Source organism: Carcharhinus amblyrhynchos, chromosome 1, assembly GCF_965287045.1.
Source record: "Carcharhinus amblyrhynchos chromosome 1, sCarAmb.v2.hapA, whole genome shotgun sequence".
In the NCBI taxonomy this organism is placed as follows: Eukaryota; Metazoa; Chordata; class Chondrichthyes; order Carcharhiniformes; family Carcharhinidae; genus Carcharhinus; species Carcharhinus amblyrhynchos.
The window spans coordinates 116,361,375-116,388,942 of record NC_137324.1 but is presented as its reverse complement, the minus strand read 5'-3'; the positions used below and the strand labels follow the sequence as shown (position 1 = coordinate 116,388,942).

General features: G+C 41.2%; 1 protein-coding gene across 1 annotated transcript in view; it reads left to right on the top strand.

Moving 5' to 3' along the window:
* Window positions 1-27,568, top strand: part of LOC145344312 (synaptopodin-2-like) — a 105,062-nt gene that overhangs the window by 69,064 nt on the left and 8,430 nt on the right. The window contains exons 3-4 of the mRNA XM_080191413.1: window positions 357-1,177; window positions 2,991-5,173. Coding sequence (XP_080047539.1) covers window positions 357-1,177; window positions 2,991-5,173 — 3,004 coding nt within the window. The remainder of the gene's footprint in view (window positions 1-356; window positions 1,178-2,990; window positions 5,174-27,568) is intronic.

Sequence of the window (27,568 nt, the reverse complement as noted above, 5' to 3'; positions counted from 1 at the left end):
ATGTGCAAACTCCACAGACAATGACCCAAGCCAGAAATTGAACTCGGGTCCTTGGCGCTATGATTAGTGCTATCTGAAGAATATTTAAATGATAGTAGCACTATGTTAGCACGATGCCAATATTATAGTAAATAGGCTATTTGCACATCACGATTTCTGCACGTTTTCATGGGCTATCCAACTTAGTCACCCATTGTGCCTGTTTTGTAGAAACCAAAGTGCAACAGACTCAGAACTAACATCAATGTGAGGAATCTAGAAATAAGACCTAGCAGCCTGGTGAATGAATGCAATAGAATAGAGATGTGTATTTGTTTCTAATGCATTCGGGGAATTTTTTTTTGTATTCTTTTTAGGCCCATCAGTGAGAAAACTGATCAGCCAGATTATGAAGAATACGAAGGAACAGAGAACAAGGAGACAGTGGAAACGACATTAGAAATTAGCGGCAGCAAAGCATCTTGCAAGCAGGCCCTGCCTTTTGAACTTTACATTTCTGAGTCTCAGGATGAAGCTTACTATGGAGAGACAGAAAGTGACACAGATATTACAGGGAGGAAAGAAGAAAGGCAGAGGCAGAACAGCTCTAGGTTGTTTTTGAAAGAATGCACAAGCTCTGGAGAATCACTGCAGGACTCCAGCTGTAAAGATAGAGAACCCCAGCATATGGCCATGGTAGAATTCCAGTTGTCCCTTACTCAAGGGAAGCCAGAGGCAACTGCTGTAACCATCACTGGGGCCGAAAAAATCAATTCTGCAGACAGAGATCCAACTATACTGCACGAGAGCATCCAGAGAACTGAATCAGCAGCACCAGAGCCTAATGGAAATGTTGCAATCCAGACGGCCTCGACTACTATATCACTCCAGAGCAAGAGTGACAAGAAGGTCAAGCTGGTCGAAAGTGAGCTGCAAGGAGCAGAAGGGGATTCATATCAGTCCAGGGTGGAGCCTCCTTTAGATTTCTCTGACAGAGAGCAGAGTGGAAGGGAAGCCTCCACGTCCGAAGTTGGCAGTGGGTGTGCTGACTCTCTGGCTGAAGAGGGACAGTCAAAAATACGTAGCACGCCTCCTTTCTCCATTGGAATTTCATCAGAGGGAACAGAGCACGGATCAGAAGGGACACGCTCTGGGAAGGATTTGGCCAGAACTCACAAACACAGGGCTAGACAAGCCAGTGAGTACAACTCTTCTTGTAAACTTACACAAAAGGAAATGTGCTGTTAATTTTATTTCCCTATAAGATATCTAACGGAGATCCAAGGAGACAGTGTACTAATGTGCCATTTGTCACATTAAATGGCAACAGATTTAAAGTAAAGGTTGCAGACTGATGATGCTTGCAGAACTGAGTTTGACAGACACAAACAGTTGTAATCCTGGGAGTTATCTGATCCCCTGAAATAGCAAATCTTTGCTCCAGTGAAAAGTGAACTCAGAATCTTGCCTGCCTTGTAGTCGGGAGATCAACTTTTGATACTGTAAGCATATTAAGATTTTTACCTCAGTCCATTTGGATTGAATGCTAGTAATTTATTATTAAATTATGTTTTCAGTATTTTCTACAGAAAGAGTAAATGGATGGAACCCAAACTAAGTTACGTTTGAAGGATTCATATAATTTACAAATACTTTATATATTGACCATGCAGTAAAAATTCTAGGACTCATGTATTAAGCACATGGAATAGGTAAACAAGATACATTATGATATTAACATTGCTTTAAATGTTATTAAATTAGTGCATTATTTCTGTAAGTGTTTCAGTTTAGGAATTGTGCAGATCTTGAAGCCAATCTGGTTAAAATTATTCTGGTTTAGGTTCAATGGTTAACCGATCAGTGGCCGAAAACCACTAATTATTTTACTTGACCTGCAGTTCCTGTTCAGAGATGCAAAGGATCTACACATTTTGTGAGTTGTAGAAACAAAAGATTTTAGAGATTAAATGCATTTTAATTGAACCCACTCAAGATTTATTGTGTTAGCAGCAAGTAGTCTGATTGAAAGGATTGCCAAATTCTATAATTTCCCTGCTATACAAAAACAGTTTAAAATACATTTTAAAACTGAATAATATCAAGTAAGCATGAGTGTTAAATTCTAAATACAAATGGCTTGTAGATGAGAATTATAAAGGTAATTGCTTCCCTAATAAGAATTTCCTGAGAATAATAGAGAGCATTTAACTATCCAATCATACCGTGGTGGTTTATATAGTATGTAATTAATATCAAAGTGTTTGAGTCTATTGTGGTAATTTACAGAGTAAACACTGTAAAGTCTCTCCTACATACATAGCTATCTATTGCCTGTGTTTTAAAAGGAAATGTCTTTTTGCAGACCATTTTTAATACCCAACTTCTGTATTTAAGACATAGGATTTGAAACATGTGAAAATATAATATAAATCTGTTGACAGTTTTGAGAGTTAAATGTTTATTCCAGTTCATAGGTACACAAATTATGATATTCGCAACAATCATGTTTCAAATGTGATATATATAATGTACGCGTTCTCTGAGGTACTCAACAAGTCTTTTTTAAGGCTCCGATTTATTTAGTGAAGTATAAAATAAGCCAATTGAAAAACTGCAAGTGACTGAAATTCTATCTCCTGTATCATACATTCTGCAAAGACTAACGAGTTATTTCATAATCAAGAAAGTAAATCTCAGGAAAATATTTATTTTTCCTTTAAAATTTATAGTTTACATTCTTATTGCTTTTCTGTAAAATCTTTACAAGTCAATAGATTTTTTAAAATGCTGGAATATAATTTAAGAACATTGCTTTTAACACAGGGAAGAGTATTATTCAAGTGGATTAACTGACTCAAACGTATTGGTATTAATTTATCTTAAAAGGTCAGACTGTCATGTAGAAATTGCCTGTTTGACTTTCAAATTTTTGTTTTTAATGGTGATATTTTGTTGAACGAGTTATGTGTGTTTTATTTTAAAACCTGAGTTTGATGTGCTCCCTACAGAGATCCGGCGGAGTGAAAGCCTGTCAGAAAAACAGGTTAAAGAGGCCAAGTCAAAGTGTAAAAGCATTGCCCTACTGTTGACAGCAACTCCTACCCCTAGCTCCAAGGGGGCGTTAATGTTTAAGAAGCGTCGCCAGAGGGCAAAAAAGTATACTTTGGTCAGCTACGGCACTGGCGAGTTTGATCCTGACGACGATCAAGAGGATTCCATAGAATTTACTCTGGTACCAACCAGTGACTCTGATCTCGACGAGGACTTTTGTGCCGATGTCAACACTGCCCAGGTTGTGACATTTGATTGGGACACAGGTTTAGTGGAAGTCGAAAAGAAGGAGAAGATAGAGAACGAAATGCAGAGATTACCAGATACCAAGGGCAAAGGTGCCTTATTGTTTGCCAAGAGGAGGCAGAGGATTGATCAGTTTACAGCTGAACAAGAGGAAATGAGGAGAGCTGGAGTTAATGAAGCTGTCTCTGCTCAGACTGTAAAAACAGAAAGTTATTACCAAACAACAAAAGGCAGTTTAAATGATTCATCAAACATAATGCAAAATCATGCCACTGAAAATTATATTGATGTAAGTAAGTTACGTGGGATTGAAAATGTAAGTGGAGTGAAAGGGAGATCTGAAATGATTATCCAGAACTCGAAGTCTGCTGAAACCAGTAGAGCAGGTGCAACAAACAGAACAGCTACACCATTCCCTGGTGTGCAAAATCGAGCTGCCGCTCCTTTCTCGCCAACAAGAAATGTGCCAAGCTCCTTGTCAGATTTACCTCCCCCACCCACCTACTCTTCCATCAGCCCACAACCTGACAATGTCTACCGCATTACATCTCCTCCTTTGGCTGCCATGGCTCAACCAGCCATATGGTCACCAACAGGAATTGCAGGGGAGCAGATAGCATCCAGAGATGAGAGAATCTGTGTACCAGCAATAAAAACTGGTATCTTACAAGATGCAAGAAAACGGAACACTGCAAAGCCCATGTTTACTTTCGTTGACCGCCCTAAGGTAGCTCCAAATCCAGAACTCCTGTCCATGGTCAAAGGTAAGACAGACAGACGTAGAGGAGTAGATCAGCCTGGTGGAGGTTTTGAGTCAGGACCTGAAGAAGATTACCTTAGTTTAGGTGCAGAAGCATCAAACTTTTTGCAGACCCCAGCAGTAAAGCAGAAGACACCTCCTCCAGTTGCACCAAAGCCATCTGTTAAGAGCCCTCCTACTGGGGCAACCCCAACGCTACCGCCATTGTCACCTGCAGAAGTAACCAATCCTCAAGCTCCAGTCTATCCTTCTAAAAGCACTAACCAGATGCCAGTAAAGTCACATTCAGTTCAACCTGTTAATGCATGGTATCCGTCCCAAGGTGCTGCCAACCAGCCTGTATCTTCAGCAGGACCCCGGTCAGTAACATCAACACATTCATATCCTTCAAAAGCACCACGCGTAACTCCCCTAGCAAATTCTGCACCAGCTGGAGGTATGGGTCCAGCCTATGAGATGCCAGCTTTGAAAGGTAAAGGAGCACAGTTATTTGCAAGGCGACAATCTCGAATGGAGAAATACGTAGTAGACTCATCAACAGTCAAAGCCAGACAAGCACGGTCATCATCCCCAACCCCTTCCATGCCAGCATCTTGGAAGTATTCATCTAATATAAGAGCACCTCCCCCTATGGCTTACAACCCTATTCATTCACCATCTTATCCTCCTGGCATTTTGAAAGCACAAGCACAATCCTCATCTTCATCTAAGCCAAATAAAAGTGCCAAAGGTAAAGGCACTAAAAAACCTCTCAATGCTTTGGATGTCATGAAGCACCAACCATATCAGCTTAACTCATCTTTGTTCACCTTTTCATCCACTCCTGATGCTAAAGCACCTCTGTCCACAAGCTCATCACTTTCTAAGCAAGCTATAACATCTGATCCTGTTCCACTTCAACCAGTTAATGCTACATATCCTGTTTCTAAGAGTGTCTCATCTGTGCCAACAGGACCATCTTTCAATCAAGCTAATACAGCTTCTGCTGATGAAGAGCATGTCTATCCTTCTGGAAAGAATACCTTTGTAGCCCAAGGTTATGCATCATACCCAAAGAAAGAACCATCATCTCTGTCACTTGCCATGGCGCCAAGACCAAAGTTTTCAGCAAAGAAAGTTGGAGTTACAGCACAGGTGTGGAAACCCTCTACAATAGTAGAGTAATGTAGTTGTTGGAAGACAACATTAATTTTTCTTTGTGCTATTTATATTTACTTTTGCTATGATGTAGAACTGGAGTTATTGGCAGTTTAAAGAGGTACACTATTCTCTACACCCCTCTCCAATAGATCTTTTACTTAATCTCTAAAGCTCTAATGTTTTGGGGGGTTTGAACAGTAGGCTACAACAAATGTACCTTTTCTCTTCTAAAATAACTCACCTTTTAAAAAAAGTGAAGAGGTGGGCAGAAAAATATTAATAATTCCAGCAGCATATTGCCTTAAAAAGCATGAGATAAAAGGAGAGATGTATGATGGTGTGAAATTTCTTCACAATAGGCCTTGGGTGAATCTATGCTGACCTAATGACCTATTCAGGTCTTCAGCAGGTCAAGAGAAAGGATAACTAGAGAATAATCAATAAAAGTTCAACTACTTTGCCTAGAATCAAATAAAACTTGAGGATCAATTTTAATGCGGGAACTTAAATTATCTCTAAGATGTAACAGAAAATGTGCAGAGGTGGATTGTATGAATAAAGTCAGGGAAGAAAGAGCCTGGGAAAGATGGCAATGTTTGGTGATGTGATACAGGGACAAGATTTCTGTTTACTTTTCAAACACTTGGGCTCCAAAATAACAAGAGCCTCCTAGACAAACACTAAAGGTGATGAAAGCCAATTTCAAGTGTAATTTTTGGCCAATGATTTATTTTCTTGTATGCACAATGTATAAGGATGGAATAAATTCTGCTTAGGACAAGGGCAACATGTAAAGTATGCCTTACCAGTGTCAAGGATGCTTTAAAACATCAGTTATGGCTCAGGGGGCATGCTCTCTTATCTGAGAGTCTGAGGCTTGTGGGTTTAAGACTTGAGAACAAAAATGGCTGATGCTTTGAGTATTTTAGGGAGTGTTGTACTGTCGGAAGTGTCCCTTTTGAATGAGATGTTAAACTGGGGACCCAACTGTTCTCTGAGATGGGTTCATGAGATCTTCCAGCACTATTTCGAAGAATCGTGGGGAATTACACCTAGGCTGGATCTTCCAGCACTTCCTGCTGGCAGGATCCACTGGTCCTAACAAAGGCACTCCCCCCTCCCCTATGGCGGGTTCCGTGATGGTGTGGCTGGCAAGCAACGTGAATGGCCATTGATTTCAGCTAACGGCAAGCTGCCCCCACCAGCAGAAAGCCTGCCTCAAGAGGGTGGGGGTGGGAAGGGGGGGTTGGATGCAGGGAGCGCTGGTGGTGGGGGTTGGCGGGTGGGGAGGAGGGAACAGAAAATCCTTGCCCTTGTGTCCTAGCTAATACATATCACCCAATCAGCATCACTAAAGACAGATTATTTTCTCATTATCAAAATTGTTTTTGAGAGCTTCCAGTGACAATGTGGCTGTTGTGTTTCTAGATTACAACAGTGACTACAATTCAAATGTACTTCATTGGCTCTAAAGTGCTTTAAGATGTCCTGTGGTAATGAAAGGCACTATATAAATGCAAGTCTTTTCTTTATCAGTTTAATAAATTCACTTCATCTTTCTGTTCTAAGACATCTTTGTGGTTTTAATGTGTTCTTATTATTCTTTCTTTGTTGTATTCGATCTGCTTTCACTTCTGCTGTTTCTTAGAGATTGCGAAAGAGGTTGTAGTATCATCCAAATAAATAAGAACATAAATTGTGTTCTATGCTTCATTCTGCCAAAGAAAAACATCTTTAATTCCAGAAAAAAGTACGCAGTTAATTACTTACATTCACCTTTTTGCTGATGGATGATACTGGTATCCTCATGACTTGTGACTTTCTTTCATTTCTTAGTATAATTTATTCATGCCTCTTCCTGTATTCTTCTCCATTGTCATTATTAAAATCCCTATTTTGTGTTTATATACTTTATTTTCAAACCTATTTCTTTCCCCTTGTGGAATAAGCTTCAGTTTTATCAAGAAAGCACCGGCAAAATGTTACAGGAAGCAGGCATGCAATGGCAGCAAGAACCATCTCACATTATGATCTTCAGACAGGATTTTATAAATAAGCCCAAACGCTAGTGTAGAGACTGCAATAGGAATTGTAAATTGACAGAGCCGTCGCCTGCTGCAGCACTATCAGTCTGACAGTGACTCTCCTAATAGTGAATTGGCAACATAGTCAGATAATGATACTGGGTGACAGCTGGATCCTGTCAAAGTCAGTCTGAAATGTGTTGAGCGACTTGTAACAACTATCTGTGTATAGAGAAGCAGAAAACAAGTGCACTGAAAAAAACTGATCACGAGAAAATAGAAGAGTAATTAACTACGTTTCTTCTTAGCTCAGTGTATTCAAATCTCAAAAGATAGATCATTCGACATCTGAATTATTTGAAAAAAATTAGAAATTTTATCATTTTAAATCAGCTATTTAGCATTTAATTATTCAAGATAGTCCATACAGCACTTTCAATTGCTATGGTTTATTAGCATTAAACACAAATTTCATTTTAAGTAATTACCAACTTACACATTTACAATAGCCCATCTGCTAATTGAACATATTGAATTGTGGTCATATTCCTCATGCCAGAAATGTATATCCAAATGAATTTTACAGCATGATTAGAAAACATGCAGAGTGTGGTGATTTATTAATGATTTATCAGGATAGTGCTTCCAGATAATTGGCTGACCAAATATGAGCTGACCAATTTTCTCACTAAGACCTTATGGAAGATTTTTATCTCCCATGATTCCACTTCATTCTATTGCTTCACTGTACATGCTTTATTTTCTTCTTTACAACGCACATCCTGGAACATAGTTATGAGTTATGTTCCATACTGTCTGGTGCCTGTTTCCTTCCACTACCTGTTCATACTAAATAAGACAAGATATTATGATGCTGAACAGATTTTATTTCTGGACCCACATATGCAATCATGAGATGTCATTTGCTGCTGCAATATGAGTTCACTGATGTGTCATGAACTCTTTAATAGCAGGATTATTCTGAAACCTGGAGGCATACTCAGGTCCCTTTATTTTGATTATCCTAGAATACCTCAAATAACGGTTACTTGAGTTGTGCTACATTTTGCAATCGGGCAACTTTTATGGAGATTTTTAAAAGTGAATAAGCTAGAGGCATTAGGTGAAACATCAGAACGTAACTTCTGAGATGGTCTTGTTTTCACAAATTTTGATGAAAACAAATAAATCACTGAGGGCAATTTAGACTTTGTATGATCTTATAAAATTGGTGATAGCAAATTGGCAGGACATTCAGCTCTTGCATTTAATTCTTTTAAAGTTAAAAAAACTGGGAACAATGTAAACAGGTTGCTGATTCATTATCGCAAACTTTATAATATCGCAGTATTTACACTACTTTCATTTTGATCTGTAACCATTAATTGTTGCATTGCTCTAAATTATATCCCCAAAGCTGGCAGTGGACACAAGGAGGGAAATTCAAAGATCTGGCCCAGTTACGTGATCTTCTACTCATAATCACTTGATAATACAGAACTTGAGTATTGATGAAAAAAAAGAGACTTTTTTGCCAAAATCTTTGTTTTTCATGCATCAGAACAATTCACAAGAATACTTAATGTAAAGGGAGCAACAATTTCTACTATAGAAGAGGAGAGTTTTGCTAGGTTGGCCAACCCATGAATTTCAGCTCCTCAGTTTACCTCAATAGGTATTCAACTCAAGCAAGAACTAATTATTACTGGAATATAAAATATCAAATAAATTGTAATTCTCTACAGTTTACCTCAACTAGCATTCCTAATGGACCTTTCCTTCAAATGTCACTAATAAACTATCCTTTGGCATTTCCCACAATCAAATGATGAACAAAGTATTTTTAGATGCAATATGATGATTGATTTGGGAAAAAAACAGTTCAGAAGCTGTGTGTAATTTTGATTTTTGGTGATAGTGTAAGATGAAATGGTTTCAATGGAAGTAAAAATGATAAGCTATAAAGCAGGCCACCAATTTACTGTCATACATTTTACACTGTCTCATAAAGTCAATATATCAATTTCAGTCTAGCATTTTCCAAGGAAGAAAACAAATGTGGAGAGACTACCCGCCCCAAAAAACAGACAGACAATTTGCATATGTAAAGGTTCAAACAAGGGCCATGTTACATTGCCACTGGCATTTTGCTGAATACAGGCAGCCCCTCCATGGCAGCAACAGGGAAGGTATTAATTACCAAAGAAAGGGTCACAGGCTGGGAAGGCCTCAAGGGATTTCCCTTCAAACATGGCCCCGTGATTTTTTTTCCTTACCTTTATGTTCGATATTTCCTATATACCTCAGCAGTAACTGCCATTCCCAATGATGCTTCTGAAGTTTTAGAGTTGCCTGCCCAGTGATTGATCTCCCAACATCAGGAGATAACATGCCACCCTTAATTAGATGGCAGGCCCACAGACAGCCAATTAGGAGGATGTTCTTGTTTGGCAGCAGGAGTAGAGGCTACAAAAGAGAGAGCTGATTGATAAGTAGTGGGCAAAGTTGGGTAAGTATGTACTAATTTTATCACTTATGGTTTGTAAGGTTTTTTTATAGTTACCAAGGGCTATATTCTATAGTAGTGAAACAAGTAAAGAAGGGCCCTAAAGTAGTTGATATTATATGATATTAAGTATCTTCCAAAAGGTTTAACTTAAAGGGGCAAAGTCACAGCAGAAAAGCTCAAATTTGTGGGTACGCTACTCGTGCTTCATGTGGGAAGCTGGGAACATTTCCAGTGCCTGGGGACAGCATGTGTGCAGGAAATGCCTTCGGTTTCAGCTCCTGGAAACCCAGGTGTCAGAGCTGAAGCAGCAGCTGGGGACACTGTGAAGCTTCTACAAGGTGAGAGAGAAACCAAGAGCCAGATTCAAACAGGGCCTTAGTGAAAAGTAGTGAGGATGGGGCTATTAATGTTAAAAAGGTGAGCTTAAAGACTTTGTGCCTTAAAGTGTGGAGCATTAGCAATAAAGTGGATGAATTAATCACGCAGATAAGTCTAACCAGGTATGATATAGTCGAGATTAGGGAGACTTGGCTGCAGGATGACCAGAGATAGGAACTGAACATCCAGGGATATTCAATATTTAGGAAGGACAGACAAAAAGGAAAAGACGGTGGTGGTGCATTGCTGGTTGAAGGGAAAATTAACACCTTACTGAGGAAGGATATTAATTCGGACAATATGGAATCTGTGTGGGTAGAGTTAAGAAACAACAAAGGGCAGAAAATGTTAGTTGCGATTGTATAAAGATTCCCAAACTGTAGTGGTGATGTTGGGAATGACATTAAACAGGAAATTAAAGATTCATGTGATAAAGGACCATCTGTAATTATGGGTGACCTTAATCTGTATATGGATTGGGCAAATGAAATTCATCATAATACTTACGAGAAGGAATTTCTGGTGTGCGTATGATGTGGTTTTCTAAACTAATACATTGAGAAACCAACTAGAGAACAGGGTAACCTAGACTGAGTATTGTGTAATGAGAAAGGAATAATTGGCAGTCTAGTTGTGGGGGTCCCCTGTGGATAAGTGTAATATGATAGAATCCTTCACTGAGCTGGAGACTGACGTAGTGGATCTAAATAAAGAAAACTATCATGGTATGAAGTTTGAGTTGGCTATGGTGGTTTGGGAAATGTTACTTAAAGGGATGATAGTGAATAGGCAATAGCAAACATTCAAATAGAGCATGCATGAACTGCAATAATTGTTCATTCCTGCCTGGCACAGAACTAAAACAGGAAAGTTGGACAAACCATTGCTTAGAAGAGAAATTAGACATAGTATTAGATCCAAAGAGGAGGCATACAAACTGGCCAGAAAGACCTGAGAATTGGGAGTAGTTTCGAACTTAGCAAAGGAGAATCATGGCATTGATTAAGATGGGGAAAATAAAGCATCAGAATAACCTTGTAGGAGACATAAAAACTGACTGTAAAAGTGTTTATAGATACGTGAAGAGAAAAGGATTGGTGAAGACAAATGTAAGTCCCTTATAGTTAGAAGCAGGGGAATTTACAATGAGGTACAAAGAAATGGCTGACTAACTGAGTACATACTTTGGTTCTGTCTTCACAAAGGAATACACAAACAACATACCAGAAATGTTGGGGAACACAGGATTAGTGACAGGGAGGAACTGAAGGAAATCGGTATTAGTAGGGAAATAGTGTTGGAGAAATTGATGGGATTGAAGACAAATAAGTCCCCAGGGCCTGAAAATCTACCTCCCAGTGTACCTAAGGAAGAGGCCCTAAAACTAACAGATGCACTGTGGATCATTTTCCGAGATTCTATAGAATCTGGAACAGTTCCTACGGATTGGAGGGTAACTAATGTAACCCCCCCATTTAAAAAGGGAAGTAGAGAGAAAACAGGGAATTATAGACCAATCAGCCTGATGTCAGTAGTGAGGAAAATTCTGGAGTCCCTTATCAAAGATTTTATGGCAGACGCAGAGAAAAGAGTGGTAGAATTGGATGGAGTCAGCATGGATTTATGAAGGGGAAATCATGCTTGACAAATCTCCTGAAATTCTTCAAGGGTGTAGCTATTAGAGTTGATGAGGAGGAGTCAGTAATGTGATTTACTTGGACTTTCAGAAAGCTCTCGACAAAGTCCCACATGAGAGATTAGCATGTAAAATTAAAGCGCATGGGGGTAGTGTGTTGAACATAACAACATAAGAAATAGAAGCAGGAGTAGGCCATCTAGCCCTTCGAGCCTGCCCCGCCATTCAATAAGATCATGACTGATCTGTCGTGGCTCAGTTCCACATTCCCGCCCTCTCCCCATAACCCTTAATCCCCTCGCTTATCAAAAACCCATCAACCCGCGTCTTAAAAATATTTAGCGAGGCAGCCTCCACCACTTCAACGAGCAGAGAATTCCAGAGATTCACCACCCTTTGAATGAAGAAGTTCCTCCTCAACTCTGTTCTAAACCGCCCCCCCTTTATCTTGAGGCTGTGCCCCCTAGTCCTACTGTCCTTTCTGAGCGGGAAGAGTCTCTCCACCTCTATCCTATCCATCCCATTCATCATCTTATACGTCTCAATGAGATCTCCTCTCATTCTTCTAAACTCTAACAAGTACAAGCCTAGTTTATTCAGCCTCTCCTCATAGCTCAACCCCCTCAACTCCGGTATCAGCCTAGTAAACCTCCTCTGCACTCCCTCTAAGGCCAAAATATCCTTGCGTAAGTGCGGCGACCAAAACTGCACACAGTACTGCAGCTGCGGCCTCACCAATGCCCTATACAGCTGCAGCAAGACCTCCCTACTTTTATATTCAATCCCCTTCGCTATGAAGGCCAGCATCCCATTCGCCTTCCTGACCACCTGCTGCACCTGCAGGCTGGGTTTTTGCGACTCATGCACAAGGACCCCGAGGTCCCTCTGCACCGTCGCCTGCTGCAGTTTTTCGCCATGTAAGTAATAGTCCTTCCTACCATTATTCCTACCAAAGTGGACCACCTCACACTTGCCAACATTAAATTCCATTTGCCATTTCCTGGCCCATTCGCCCAGCCTATCTAGATCCTTCTGCAGACTCTCCACACCCTCCGCGCAATTTGCCGTTCCACCAGTCTTGGTGTCATCAGCAAATTTCGACACCATACACTCGGTTCCCTCTTCCAGATCATCTATATAAATGGTAAATAGCTGAGGCTCCAGCACCGACCCCTGGGGCACTCCACTAGTCACCAACCGCCAATCCGAATAGCACCCATTAACCCCCACTCTCTGCCTCCTATTTGACAACCAATCCTCTATCCACGCTAACACCCTACCCCCAACTCCGTGCCCCCTTACCTTCTGCAATAACCTCTTGGAAACAAAGAGTAGGAATAAACAGATCTTTTTTCCAAATGGCAGCTAGTATGGTGAGGATTGGTGCTAGGATCCCAGCTATTCATAATGTTTATTAATGACTTGGATGAGGGAACTAATTGTAATATCTCCAAATTTGCTGATGACACAAAGCTGGGTTGGAAGGTCAGCTGTAAGGAGGATGCGGAGATGCTTCAGTGTGATTTGGAGTGAGGGGTAAATGCAAGGCCGATGCAATATAATATGGAAAATGTGAGATTATCCACTTCGGTAGCAAAAACTGAAAGGCAAATTATTATCTGGATGATTATAAATTGAGAAAGTAGAATGTACAACAAGACCTGGGTGTCCTCATACACCAGTTGCTGAAGTGCATGCAGGCACAACAGGTGGTAAGGAAGGCATATGGTATGTTGGCCTTCATAGTGAGAGGATTCAAGTACCGGACAGCTATCTTTTTCTCCAATCATGCAGGGCCTTGTTGAGGCCACACCTGGATTATTATGTGCAGTTTTGTTCTCCTTGTCTGAGGATGTTCTTGCTATTAAGGGAATGCTCCGAAGGTTTACCATACTGATTCCTGGGTTGACAGGCCTGGAGTTTATGGGGAGGTTGTGGCAGTTAGGATTATATTTGATGGAGTTCAGAAGAATGTGGTGGGATCTCAGAGAAACCTACAAAATCCTAACAGGACTAGACCGGGTAGATGCAGGAAGGATGTTTCCTATGGTGGGGGTGTCCAGAACCAGGGGTCATAGTCTAAAAATACAGAGTAAACAATTTAGGACTGAGAAGAGGAGAGATTTCTTCCCCTAGCGAATGGTGAGCTTATAGAATTCAGTACCACAGAAAGGAATTGACGTAAAACATTGTGGCCCGGATTTTCCAGCCTCGCTCATCCCAAAACTGGAAAATCCTGCCCGAGGTCATTGGAGCTTTCCATGATCCATCCCTCACCTATCCCGCTTCCTGTGGCAGGTGGAACAGTAAAATTTGCCCATTATGTTTTCAAGAAGGAGTTTGATATAGCTTTTGGGGCAAATGGGATCAAAAGATATTGGGGGGGAAACTGGAATCAGGCTATTGAGTTGGATGATCAGCCACAACATAATGAATGGCAGAGAAGGTTCAAAGGGCCAAATGGCCTACTTCTGCTCCTACTTTCTATGTTTCTATGTAAACTGTTGATCTAGTCCCATTGACGGCAAGTGTGAGTTTGACAACATTACCCAATGTCGGGGTCCCATGCCCCTCATAAAAATTCATTCTTTAGTCTTTAGTAATCACAAATCTTTGAAAAATGGAAAGGTGTGTTTATAAAGTTGTAATTATGGATATGGGATTTTAGGTTTTGTGAATAACGTATAGAACATAAAAAGAAAGAAATAATTCTAAATCTATACAAAACATTGATTAAGTAGCAGTTTGAACATTGAGGCAAAAATTTGTATGCAATGCGCCATTTATTTGGGCATAAAATTTATATCACATGTATCACATCAGTTTAAGGGTGGGGTGACTTGTGCACAATTTACACAGGTATTGGACCCAGTATTCCATTTAAACTGTGTGGGTGCAGGCGCAACCAGCAATCTGGAATGGCGTATTGTGGTCACCAATTGTCACCCCACCTTGCCTGAGACTCGATTGTTTAATTTTACATGAGGTCCACTGAGATGCTAGTAACAGTTTGATTTTCAATTACAGTTCACTAGGAGCTCAATGCAACTTGGCTCATTGCAGATCAGGCCAGATGTATAACATCAGAGACATCTCAGACATCATCTTTCAGGTATATGGATCAGACCTTGATCTCACATGCCCTGATATAACTAGACTGTAGTCTCCCACTGCTGTGACCTCTCTCCCTACCACCCATCTAAGATTCTCCTCCCCACACTTCCTCCATTCAGTGGTCACAATCTCCGAGACCAGATTCCCAGTGTTCTCAGTTCATCAAACCATGTAAATATTCCATAACCGTTGTACTTTTATTACCAATGATTTAGTTACAGAACTAGAGGGAATAGGGTCTAAACCTGAAGACAATACTAACTCAGAAGCAAAAGTTAATAACTCTGACCAGAATAAAATAAAAGGTCATTGAGATAATGGTGAATTTGGAATTATGTTTGCAGACGGAATTCCTTGTCAGTCTGCGATGGTACTTTGTGGGTAAACAAAGAAAAAGCAAAACAGCGCCAGTGATCAGAATTCAATTTCAGCCTTGGGTGACTGTGTGGAGTTTCCAAACTCTCACCGTGTCTGTGTGGGTTTTCTCCGGGTGCTCTGTTTGCCTCCCACAGTCCAAAGATTTGCAGGTTAGGTTGTTTGGGCAGAATTTTCCCCTTAGTGTCCAAAGATGTGTAGGTTAGAAGGATTAGCAGGGTAATTGCGTGGAATTACGGGGATAGGGGCTGGGCGGAATGCTTTGTCAGAGAGTCAGTGTAGATTTGATGGGCCGATTGGCCTCCTTCTGCACTGTAGGTATTTTGTAACTGGAATTTTATCAGCATGCCCGCCCCAATTCTGGGGCAAGGATCAGAAAGCAGCATTCTCCGTTGGCCTCAAGCAGGATCATACAAACCTCAGGCAGACGTTCCGGTAATATTCTGCCCTGTGATTCTAATTTGATTTGAGTGGGGGAGGTTGGATGTTGGAAGAAGAGGGGTTGGGTTTCAGGTTCATAATATTAAATGCATTATTTCAAATGAATAAGGCTATAAATTCTGCTTTTTCTGACAAGTGGTATAAAATTGTTAAAAACAATCTTTATAAAACTTTAGGAAGGCCACAGTTGCAGTTTTGGGCCCCTCACCATTGTGAAGGATGATCAGTAAATGTAGACAGTGTAGAGTTACTGTGATGGTTCCAGATCAGAGGATAAACAAACACACAGAAGGATCTGAAATATTAGAACTATTTTTCTTGGTAAAGAAGATCTGATAAAGATTTTTAAACTCATGAAGGTTATAGTGGGTAGAACAGGCTGTTTCCTGTGATTGAGGAGAATGAAACAAACAGACATAGAGATAAGATTAAATTTAGGATTTCTGTGACAGACTCCATTACACAAATTGTTATGAGGCAATGCAATGCACTAGTGGAGTTAATGATTGAAGCAAAGATATTTTTAAACTTTGAAAAACAACTTTTAAAAAAGGTTAGATAAATGGTTGAATGAGAGGGTATGCCAGGAACATGGGAAAATGGTGAATATCAGAAAAAACAAAAAAAAACAGAGTACTTCTTAAATGGTGAGAGGCTGGGAATTGTTGATGTCCAAAGGAACCCGAGTGTCATTTTTCATGAGTCACTAAAAGCTAGCAGATGCTGCAAGCAATTAGGAAGGCAAATGGTATATTGACTTTCATTGTAAGGGATTTGAGTACAGGAGTAAGGATGTCTTGCTGCAATTGTGTAGAGCCTTGGTCAAACTGCCCTTGGAGTATTGTGTATAATTTTAGTCCTCTAAATCTAAGGAAGGGTATACTTGCCATAGGGGGACTACAACGGAGGTTTACCACAATTCCTGGGCTGGCAGGATTGACTTATGAGAAGGGATTGTGGAAACTGGGCCTGTTGTCTCCAGAGTTTCTAACACTGAGAGTGATCTCATTGAAACTCTGGATGTTTTTACAGGGTGTGACAGAGTAGATGTAGTCAGGATATTCTCCCTGGCTGCCGAGACTAGAATGAGGGGACACAGTCTCAGTTTACGGGGAAGCGATGGCTCAGTGGTATTATCACTAGAATATTAATCCAGAAATTCAGCTAATGTTCTGGGGACTCAGGTTTGAATCTGTCATGGCAGATGGTGGAATTTGAATTAAATTTTTAAAAATCTGGAATTAAGAATTTGCATACGACCTTGAAATCACTGTCGATTGTTGGAAAAACCCACCTGGTTCACTAATGTCCTTTAGGGAAGGAAATCTGCCATCCTTACCTGGTCTGGTCTACATGTGACTCCAGAGTCACAGCAATGTGGTTGACTTTCCAATGCCCTCTGAAGTGGCCTAGTAAGCCACTCAGTTCAAGGGTGGCTCAGGATGAACAATAAATGTTGGCCAGCCAGCAACGCTCATGTTCCACAAATGAATAAAACAAAAGGGATAGGTCATTAAAGACTGAGATGAGGAGGTGTTTCTTCATTTAGAGTTTGATGAATCTTTAGAATTCTGTATCCTAGAGGGCTGTGGAAGCTCAATCATTGAGCATGTTGAAGACAGAGATCAATAGACTTCTGGATTTCAAGGATATCAAGGAATCTGGGATGCCACGAGGTAGATCAGCCATGGTCTAATTGAATGGTGGAGCAGGTGCGAATGGTCAAGTGGCCTACTCCCACTCCAATATTTCAATGTTTCATATGTTTAGGATTAGGCCTGATAATCAAGTGAAGAATGAATGCCAACATGGACTAGTTGCACCAAAATGGTCTGTTCATATGATTCTTTGCAACATCTTTGGTAATTAAGTTCAGAAACTGATCATAAGGATTGTTGCAACATGAAGTTCCATTCTTCTACACTCATTCTTTTTATTGGAGTAGGCAAGTTGGTTTTAAATGACTTTGATTGGCCTATTTTGAGTTTATTGTCAAGTATTCAAATTTAGCCAATTTGATATTTAGGATTCAGATCTCACAAATACTTATTTGAAATGAGACAATGATGTTTCTTATACATATGCATAAAATGACCCTCTCTAGACATACTGAACCTTAGTAGGTACGACAATGTGGAGTTAATCAGTGGCCTTCATTCCCATTATGTGTTATTTTTAGCATAGATGCATGCACATTTGTAATAACTTCCCATTTTTGTTATTTTAATGCCATAATTTATCCATTGAAAGTAGGTTAATTAAAGCATTAAATTGAACACACCAAAGTTTACATTTGAACATGTTAATGGTACACTAACCATTAACTAACCATCTAGTGCACAAGAAGATTTAAGTAGTAGGAATGGTAACTTCTCATTGAACATATTTTATCTGGAGACCAGGAACGGAAACAATGGAGGTAGCTGCATTCTATTTATAATGTAATTTATACATTATATGCTGGTCTGCCTGTGATGTTGGATTGATAAAATTTCCGATGATTTAATAGAGAACAGGGTAAATAGTCTTGTGTGTTCTTTTTTTAGTTCTGTCATAGGATGGCACAGTGGTACAGTGGTTGGCACTGCTGCCTTATGTCATCAGGGACCTGGGTTCAATTCCGGCCTTGGCTGACTGGCTGTGTGAAGTTTGCACTTTGTCCTCACGTCTGCATTGGTTTCCTCCTGCAGTCCAAAGATGTTGAGGTTAGGTGGGTTGGCCATGTTAAATTGCCCCTTAGTGTCCCAAGGTGCCTAGATTAGGGGGATTAGTGGGTTAAATACAAGGGGTTACAGTTAGGGCCTGGGTAAGATGCTCGGTTGGAGAGTCGGTGCAGATACAATGGGCCAAATTGCCTCGTCTGCATTAGAGGAGTCTATGATTCTATGACGTGGGTGTAAGGCATAAAGCTGATAATTATTATTCATCCCTAATTGCCATTGAGGAGGCTGCAGTGAGCTGCCATATTGAACGTAGCCAGTCCATGTGGTTCAAGTACACCCACAGTAATGCCAAAAGGTTTCAGAATTCTGATTCAACAACAGTGAAAACAGCAAGTAGTTGCAAGTCAAGATGATGTGAGGCTTAGTGGAGTTGTTGTAGCCAGTGTTCCCATGCATCTGCTGCCCTTTTTGTTCTAGGTGGTAGAGGTTGGGGGTTTGGAAAGTGCTGTCAGAGGAGTAAGTTGCTTGGTAAGTTGCTGCAATACTTCTTGTGCATCATATAAACTGCTGCCACTGTGCATCGATGCTGAAGCAGCTGGACATTTAAGTTGGTGTACAGGATGTTAACGTGTCCTGGATGGTGTTGATATGTGGAGCTGGACTCATGCCGGCAACTGAGAGTTAGTTATTGCACGACATTTAATTTTGGGGCAGGCAAAAACCTGTCTTATCATTTTCACCCCTTTGTAAATGCAACCCTCAAAACTAGCCCACAATCCAGCGTCATTGGTGAAATTCGACAAACTAGCCTGGTCTACAGAAATTACATAGCAACGGTGAAGGCCATAGAAAATATCAACATCAATTTATATATATTATGAAATATTTGTATAATGTCAGAGGTCTTTTTCTTTTCAAAACTAGATAACCAAATAAATTCAGTGATCTGCAATAGCACTCTGCACCCTCAGGGTTAGTACAGTTTCCCTACCAATTGGTGGCAGCAGACGCTCTATTCAACCACTGAGAATCAGCTTGACTCTAGAAAAGAATGGAACTAAAGAGTTGATCTACTTTCTGAAGCTGGCTATGACCAATACTGGAACCATTCAGTTTTGTGAGTGAGTAAAAATAAATTACCTTAATATCAGCATAAGTAATATACCACACCTTAAAATAATGTTTCAAAAGTCTTTTACAAAAATACGTGACTGCAAACAATTTTTCACTGGCAAAAATGTAGTTTTTCTTAACCCATTATGTAATTTTTTAAACATTTATTGAGGAAGAATATTTTTAAAATTCCATCTAACTGGGACATTAAATTATAGCCGTATCTCACATTGGCAGTCACAGTTTTGTCTCCTAGTTTTTGCTTTTAATAATTTACCTGTATAAAATGTTCAGGAAAGCACATTTTTCATAGAATATTTTGAGTGGGCTGGTGAAGAATTTCGTGTAGATGTAAGATGTGAGATACAGCAGTGCACTTAAGACTCTGTTGGATTGCAAATTTGTTAAAATGTGGCTCATTCCCACCATGCCTTCATGACACTAAGGATTTTCCTCTTCCGATCACATCGGGTGGGTTCGGCAACAGGAGCGGAAAATATTGCAAGAACAGGCAAATTGCGTTTCAAGCCGTTGTGAGTGCGAGACATAGTTGTCCCCTCCCCCGTTTGAATTAATTAGCAGATAATTATCAGACATCTATGCCCCTTCAGAGAAACCATCCACGTTGACATGAGGGCAGAACAGTGTAAAACCTGACTGGTTCCTAAGGCGTGGACCAGGTGAACACATGACCCAAAGGAGCTCAGGTAGGTACATCACTCGGGTGAGAGGATCATGCCCAGGCACTACCAGGTGGCAGTACCAGGATGCAGTGCCAGTCAGTCAGAGAATCTAGGCTGTCAAGCACCTATCTATTCTAATCTCATTTTCTAGCACTTGGTCTATAGCCTTATAGGCAATGGCATTTCACATGCTCATCAAATGCTGCTTAAATGTTGTCAGAGTTCCCACCTCTATCACCCTTTCAGGCTGTGAGTTCCAGATTGCAATCACCCTCTGCGTGAAAAAGTTTTTTTTTAAATTCCCTCTAAAACTCCTGCTCCTTTCCTTAAATCTATGCCCCCTGGTTGTTGACCCCTCTACTAAGGGGAAAAGTTTCTTCCTGTACACCCTCTCGATAGCCTCATAACTTTGTACAGGTCCCTGCTGAGCCTTCCCTGCTCTAAGGAAAACAACTACAGCCTGGCTAGGCTTGTTGCAAGATGAATGGAATTTGAAAGTAGAAGAGTGTTGCTACAGCTATACAGTACCTTGGTCAGGCCACATCTGGAATACTGTCTATAGTTTTGGTTTCCTTCCTTAAGTTATGAATTAAGGAAGGAAACCAATCACTTACAGTACCTTTCTGTTAGCTTTCTGTGGTTTCTGCAATCTCTTCCCATTTCAATAATATTCTAATTTTCTACTCTTCCTGCCTAAGTCGACAAGCTCACATTTCCCACATTATACTCCATCTGCCAATTTTTTGCACATTCACTTAACTCTTTGTATCATCATCACAGCTTGCTTTCCTACCTACCTTTGTGTTATCAGCAAAATTAGCTACTACACACTCAGTCCCTTCATTCAAATAATTAAAATAGGGTTGTTAATAGTTGAAGCTCCAATCCCTGTGGCATTATTAGAATCATGGCCAGGATTTTTAGGGTAGCAGGTTTTCTCTTCCCGCATCCAAAGAGTTGGCACAAAATGCTTTGCGACCATATATGCCAAAGGGTATTAAATAGCTGTACGTGGGACGTCTGCCCCTCACTTGGGACAAAACCACATCTCAGAGAGCCACTGGCTGATAGCTCTCAAATCCCAACAGCATCAGAAGCTGCAGGTGGAGCTTCTTTTCCCTTATTTTCTTCTTTTCCCACCCGTTCCCCACCTCCCTGAAAATTGAGGCTGGGGGAAAAATGGACCTTAAATTGTTATTAATTGGTCAATTAAGGCCCTCAGTTAGACCCAGAGCAGAAGGGCTGGCATAAACCTTACCCATCTCACCATAAAATTGGAGGTTTACTAGGCTGATACCGGAGTTGAGGGGATTGAGCTATGAGGAGAGGCTGAATGAACTAGGCTTGTACTCGTTAGAGTTTAGAAGAATGAGGGGAGATCTCATTGAGACGTATAAGATGATGAATGGGATGGATAGGATAGAGGTGGAGAGACTCTTCCCGCTCAAAAAAGACAGTAGGACTAGGGGGCACAGCCTCAAGATAAAGGGGAGGCGGTTTAGAACGGAGTTGAGGAGGAACTTCTTCACTCAAAGGGTGGTGAATCTCTGGAATTCTCTGCCCGTTGAAGTGGTGGAGGCTGCCTCGCTAAATATTTTTAAGAAGCGGGTTGATGGGTTCTTGATAAGAGAGGGGATTAAGGGTTATGGGGAGAGGGCGGGAAAGTGGAACTGAGCCACAACAGATCAGCCATGATCTTATTGAATGGCGGGGCAGGCTCGAAGGGCTAGATGGCCTACTCCTGCTCCTATTTCTTATGTTCTTATGTTCTTATGACAGGTTGTTTGGGCAGGAACTCACTGAGAAGGCCATTGGTTCGGTCTCCACTTCCACACACACGCACACACACACACAAAACATCCCCCACCCCTCAGGTTCAAGGCAGCCAGTTGAGTTTTAGTGTAAAGATTACAGGTCAGGAATATAAATGCACCCTTATTACATGCTTTCTTATAGACAAGTGATTTTTTGTTAGCACAGTTTTGTCCAGCAGCTGTCTTTAAGAAACACCTTATCCTCATTTATCTCTAATTACCGTCAAAAAGCCAGCCACTACCCTTATCCTGGTAATTAACCATAACTATAAATCCTTCCTACAGGTCTTTTATTGTCATCATGATCATTTATCTTCTTTGACCTCAAGGCAATATTTTCTCCCAAAGGAAGCGAGAATGGAAGTGCAATTATGATTTACATTTCCGCTTCCCCCATCATTGCCAATAATCTAATCATTTATGAAGAACAAATTCTGGCCTAACCACTGGATGCTGATTCCCATCCATGTCAGCCTGCAAAAAATTAGGAATGATTGTTTGCTTTTTAATTTTTAAATGGTATCACTTTTGCCATTCCTTTGCAATCATCCATTGCCACACAACCTGAAACTTAGGCTGCAATTCTCCCATTACGACCTGCATCTTTTCTCTTGGGTCACAGTGGGAGACGCGTGTCTGCGGCCTTGAACAGGGATTTGCACATACATCGGGAACGCATGTGCATCTCCCAGAGCCAGCGAACAGTTGCCAGTCAGACCATGCTGGAAAGGGCGGGAAGGCAGATAAGTAATTCAAATCTTTTCTGCATGTATTTTAAAGATGCATATGTGTTCATTATCGGGATCTTTCAGGTCCTGATTGAGTCTCCACCCCGCCATGAGTACTTCATTCCGGCAGGGTTCAGATTAGCTCCCATGTTCAGGGAATTAATGGGGGATCTTGCCAGAATGAAGGTGGGGGGGGAAATCAGGGGCCCCCCAGGAGGTCAGGTGGTGGGACGGTGGTGCCCCCTGGGCTTGTGCTTCCTGGCACTGCCAGCCTATACCCCCGGCACTGTCCAAGGGGCAAAGTGCCCATGCCCAGGGTCACCTTGGCACTGCCATTGGGTAGTGCCAAGGGTGTGGAGCCTATTGTGAGCAGGGCCTAGGGGCGATTGGTGGGGGTGGGAAGGTCCTGCAGCCACACTGTAGACAGGATCAATCTGAGATGGAGGGGGGTCAGCGATTGGGGTGGGCCGAGGGGTGGCGGAGGGAGAGGGTGCAGCCTGCCTCCGAGAGGGTCTGATCCCACGGAGGATCAACCGGGGTGAGTGGATGGAGAGATCGCCACTGCTGAGGGGTGGCCTGGGCAACAGGGCGCCCTGGGCTTGGGGGGGGGTCAGGGCTGGCCTGGGAATTGCTGTGGGGGCCGCTATTGGACCATGGGGAAGGCTGGAGGGGCAGCACTGTGGGGGTCCCGGACTGGCCAGTGATCAAGCTGGCCAGCAAAAGGGAGGTTAACAGTTTGAGGCCACTGCGCACGCACAGAGCTCCAGAACTGTAAAATTCCAGTGCGAATAAGCCCCGCACCCTGGATTTTTAATGAGATTCTTGACTGGGACCTCTCTTAGAGTGCGGAGATTCAGGTGAGAAGCTGAACTGTCAGATTTAGAACAGTTTTCTCACCAATTCAGCACTTTTGGGAGAATCGGCCTCTTAGCTTCCACTTGCAAATGTGAGGTAATGCATTTACAAATGTGAGGTAATGCATTTTGGAAGGTCTAATACAGATAGGGAATATAGAGTAAATGGCAGAACCCTTAAGAGTATTGATAGGCAAAGGGATCTGGGTATACAGGTACACAGGTCACTGAAAGTGGTAATGCAGGTGGAGAGGGTAGTCAATAAGGCTAATGGCGTGCTTGCCTTCATCGGCCAGGGTACTGAGTTGAAAACTTGGCAAGTCATGTTGCAACTTTATAGAACCTTAATTAGGCTGCACTTGGAATATAGTGTTCAATTCTGGTCACCACACTACCAGAAGGATGTGGAGGCTTTGGAGAGGGTACAGAAAATATTTACCAGGATGTTGCCTGGTATGGAGGGGATTAGTTATGAGGAGAGGTTGGAGAAACTTGGTTTGTTCTCAATGGAGCGATGGAGGTTGAGGGGGGACCTGATAGAATTCTATAAGATTATGAGAGGCATGGACAGAGTGGATAGTAAGAAACTTTTTCCCAGTGTGGAAAAGTCAATTATTAGGGGGCATTGGTTTAAGGTGCGAGGAGCAAGGTTTAAAGGAGATATACGAGGCAGATGTTTTACACAGAGAGTAGTAGGTGCCTGGAACTCGTTGCCAGGAGAGGTAGTGGAAGTGGATACAGTAGTGACTTTTAAAGGGCATCTTGACAAGTACATGAATAGGATGGGAATAGAGGGATATGGTCCTCGGAAGGATAGAGGGTTTTAGTTAAATCGGGCAGCATGGTTGGTGCAGGCTTGGAGGGTCGATGGGTCTGTCCCTGTGCTGTAATTTTCTTTGTTCTTTGTTCTTTCCTTAGTGGGTATGTGCTTTCTATGAACCGAGACCCGATATTATGCAAGAAGTCATTGGGTTAACAATAGCATTTAGCAGGCAAGGAACCTTGTGGAATGCACTGGAAAAAGTGTTGACTGTCTGTTGTACCATTCTATTCTCTCCAAAAGACATTAAAAGGTGCATACTGGTGCATCATGTAAGAATGTTTCTGTATTTATTAAGAGTAAGGAGTATATATGGAAGTATCATAGATGATCAGATTAATTTCATCAATTCAATTTTCAAACAACATTTCTATGCTATTATCATAATTTTCAGCATAGTTTGCTTTACAGTATCTTTGATCTTTCACTCCAGCTATTGGTTGCTTGCAAATCAAGCACTTTGATTTTGCACTTTCTATTTATGTCCACAAAGAAATATTAAATTCGTCTTTTCTCTTAGATTGCATGATATCCTTGGTCTGCCTTTCCCTTAGATAAAGACTTTGATAAAGGACCAATTGTCACTATAGAATTTAAAAATCAGGAATCAGTGCCACTAGACTAGAAACACAATGTGTTAATAACAGTTAATAGATTTGGTGGAGTTGATTGAGGGGGAGGGAGGATTGTCACATTCGTTTCGACATCTATTAAGTGGAAGTAATTTAAAGATTCATCCGCCTCGGACATTTCCTTTAAACCTCGCCCCTCACACCTTAAACCTACACCCCTTAATAATTGACTCTTGCACTCTGGGAAAAAGTTTCTGGGATATACCCGGGCCAGATGAAACTGGTGCTGCAGGACATACATTTGACAGCCCTATTCTAGTGTCTCTGTGGTCAGTGCAACTTTATTACTATATGTGGGTCAGTTTAGCTCAGTTGGCTGGACAGCTGGTTTGTGATGTAGAGTGATACCAACAGTGTAGGTTCAATTCCTGCATCTGGCTAAAGTTATTCATGAAGACCCACCTCCTCAACCTTGTCCCTCTACTGAGATGTGGTGATCCTTAGGTTAAATCACCAGCAGCCTATGATCATCTGGGACTATGGTGACTTTATCTATCTACCTATATTGTGGGTTGTTCTGTGCTCAATTGTATGAATTGAAACTTTCAAAAAATGTAGGGGGGTGGGATCATTTTAATGCTATCAGTTCAGTGGTGGAGTGGGCAGTTAAAATGTGTAGGGTGACTTCTCTGCGGCATCCTACCTAGACCCTGACCATTATATTGCTGGGTCTGGGAATGCTTCTCTGGGTCTGCGTCTGGAACATTTAGATCTTCCCAGCTGCAAACTTCCCTCCCTACTCCCTAATCATAGCAGATTACATTGGATTGAGGGTAGTGCTTTTAGCGGTTAGCAGACAGGAAGCAAAGAGTTGGAATAAATTGGTCTTTCTCTGACTGGAAGCAGTGACTCGTGGAGTACTGCAGGGATCTATGCAAGAATCCCAACTGTTCACATTATATATCAATGATTTGGACGAGGGAACTAAATGTATTATCTCCAGATTTGCAGATGATACAAGGTTGGGTGGGAAGGTGAGCTGTGAGGAGGATGCAAAAATGCTTCAGCATGATTTGGACAGGCTGAGTGAGTGGGCATGTGCTTGGCACATGCAGTATAATGTGGAAATGCATCTCATCAGCCCTGGGGATTTATGCTGTCAAATGTCAAGGAGGTTGACCAATTGGTCAAGTACTGGGGCAGCATAATGGAAAGCAGGAAAAAGATATTCAGTTCAAGGGAGGGCAGGAGTGGTGAGGGGGCACGAGAAGGAGTCATTCAGTAATGGCAAGAGGAATAGGAGTATCAAGGCAGGTGGGAGGCAGCCATTACCAATCAAGAGGGACATTTAGCTAGCAGAGGGAAAGTACAGTAAGGGTTATCTGCCTTCATTGTCTGTTTATGTTTACTTGTGGTGTTTACTATTCCTTATGTTCATAACTTGTATTTAATTTTTAGGTTCATTTTTATTTGTTAAGAGTTTTGTTCTGCTTACATATGACTTTTTCATCTCAATTTCTTAGTTGTTGCCCATGTAGGTTTTGCCATTATCCATTGATAACAGGGGGGTTATCAGAGAATGTGAGGCTATTTTCTGATCACTTTGGATGTGAGGAATGCTACCACTGAGTTATGATTGACACTATGTTATGCTGCTAAGGTATCTATTGCAATGGTTAATCCTATCATGGCTTTTTCCATGTTTCTCAATGTGAAAAATTATTTTCCTATTCTGAGAAGTTTTCAATATAATACAATTTATGTTTTGCCATTATGTGATCCTTTGTGTAAGACTATACTCAAAAAATCAAAAATCTTGAAATGGTAAAATGCACCACATTAATAAATGTGTATATGTATAATGCATTCTTTTATATGAAGTGGGAAGAAAAATATCATTGTAAAACATTGAAAACTTGATATAAAAATGTGTACCGACGTGCCAATGCCTCCGCTTAATTCCAACTGGTTCCAGTTTTCCTGTCACCTTGTTCCAACAGAAGTCAACTGGTTCCAGTAAAATTCAAATGGTTATAGTTGAAGTCCACTGGGCAAGTGGAACCACAACTCATTCCCGTTATTCAGTACCAGTTATTCTAGCCATGTATAGTTAAAGCAGTAAACAAGTCAAATGGTTTCAATAAGATTTTGAAGCATGAGTTAAATACAACTCGACAAATGGGGGTACATCTGGTACCCAGATATAATCTACAGTTATGACTGTTGGGTGCAGTCAAAACTAGTTGTGGTCTGTTACTTCCAGTGGAAATCAGTTATAGTCAGTCATTATTCCCAATTGGTCCCAACTGATGCTCATCTGTCGAGGTGGTGTAGGAAAATGGGTCTTGGTCACACAAAGATTGCCACATGGAGGTATTAATTCCTGTTATAACATAACCTGACCAATCAAGCAAAGGTAACCTGGAATCAACTGCACCAACAGCATAGCCTGATTTCCTGATTGGGTCCCACTTATATCACTCTACTGAACCGAACATCTGTTTTAACCCAGCATTCAGGTCAATCAATATAACAAAGGGTGGAACTGAGGAATTTACAGGTCTGGGATATCTCTCCTGCTGGCCACCAGCTTCTGACATGATGGACAGTATTTAGAGTAGATGGAGGATGCACATCCAACTGGCCTAGTGGGAAGCTCATTGTC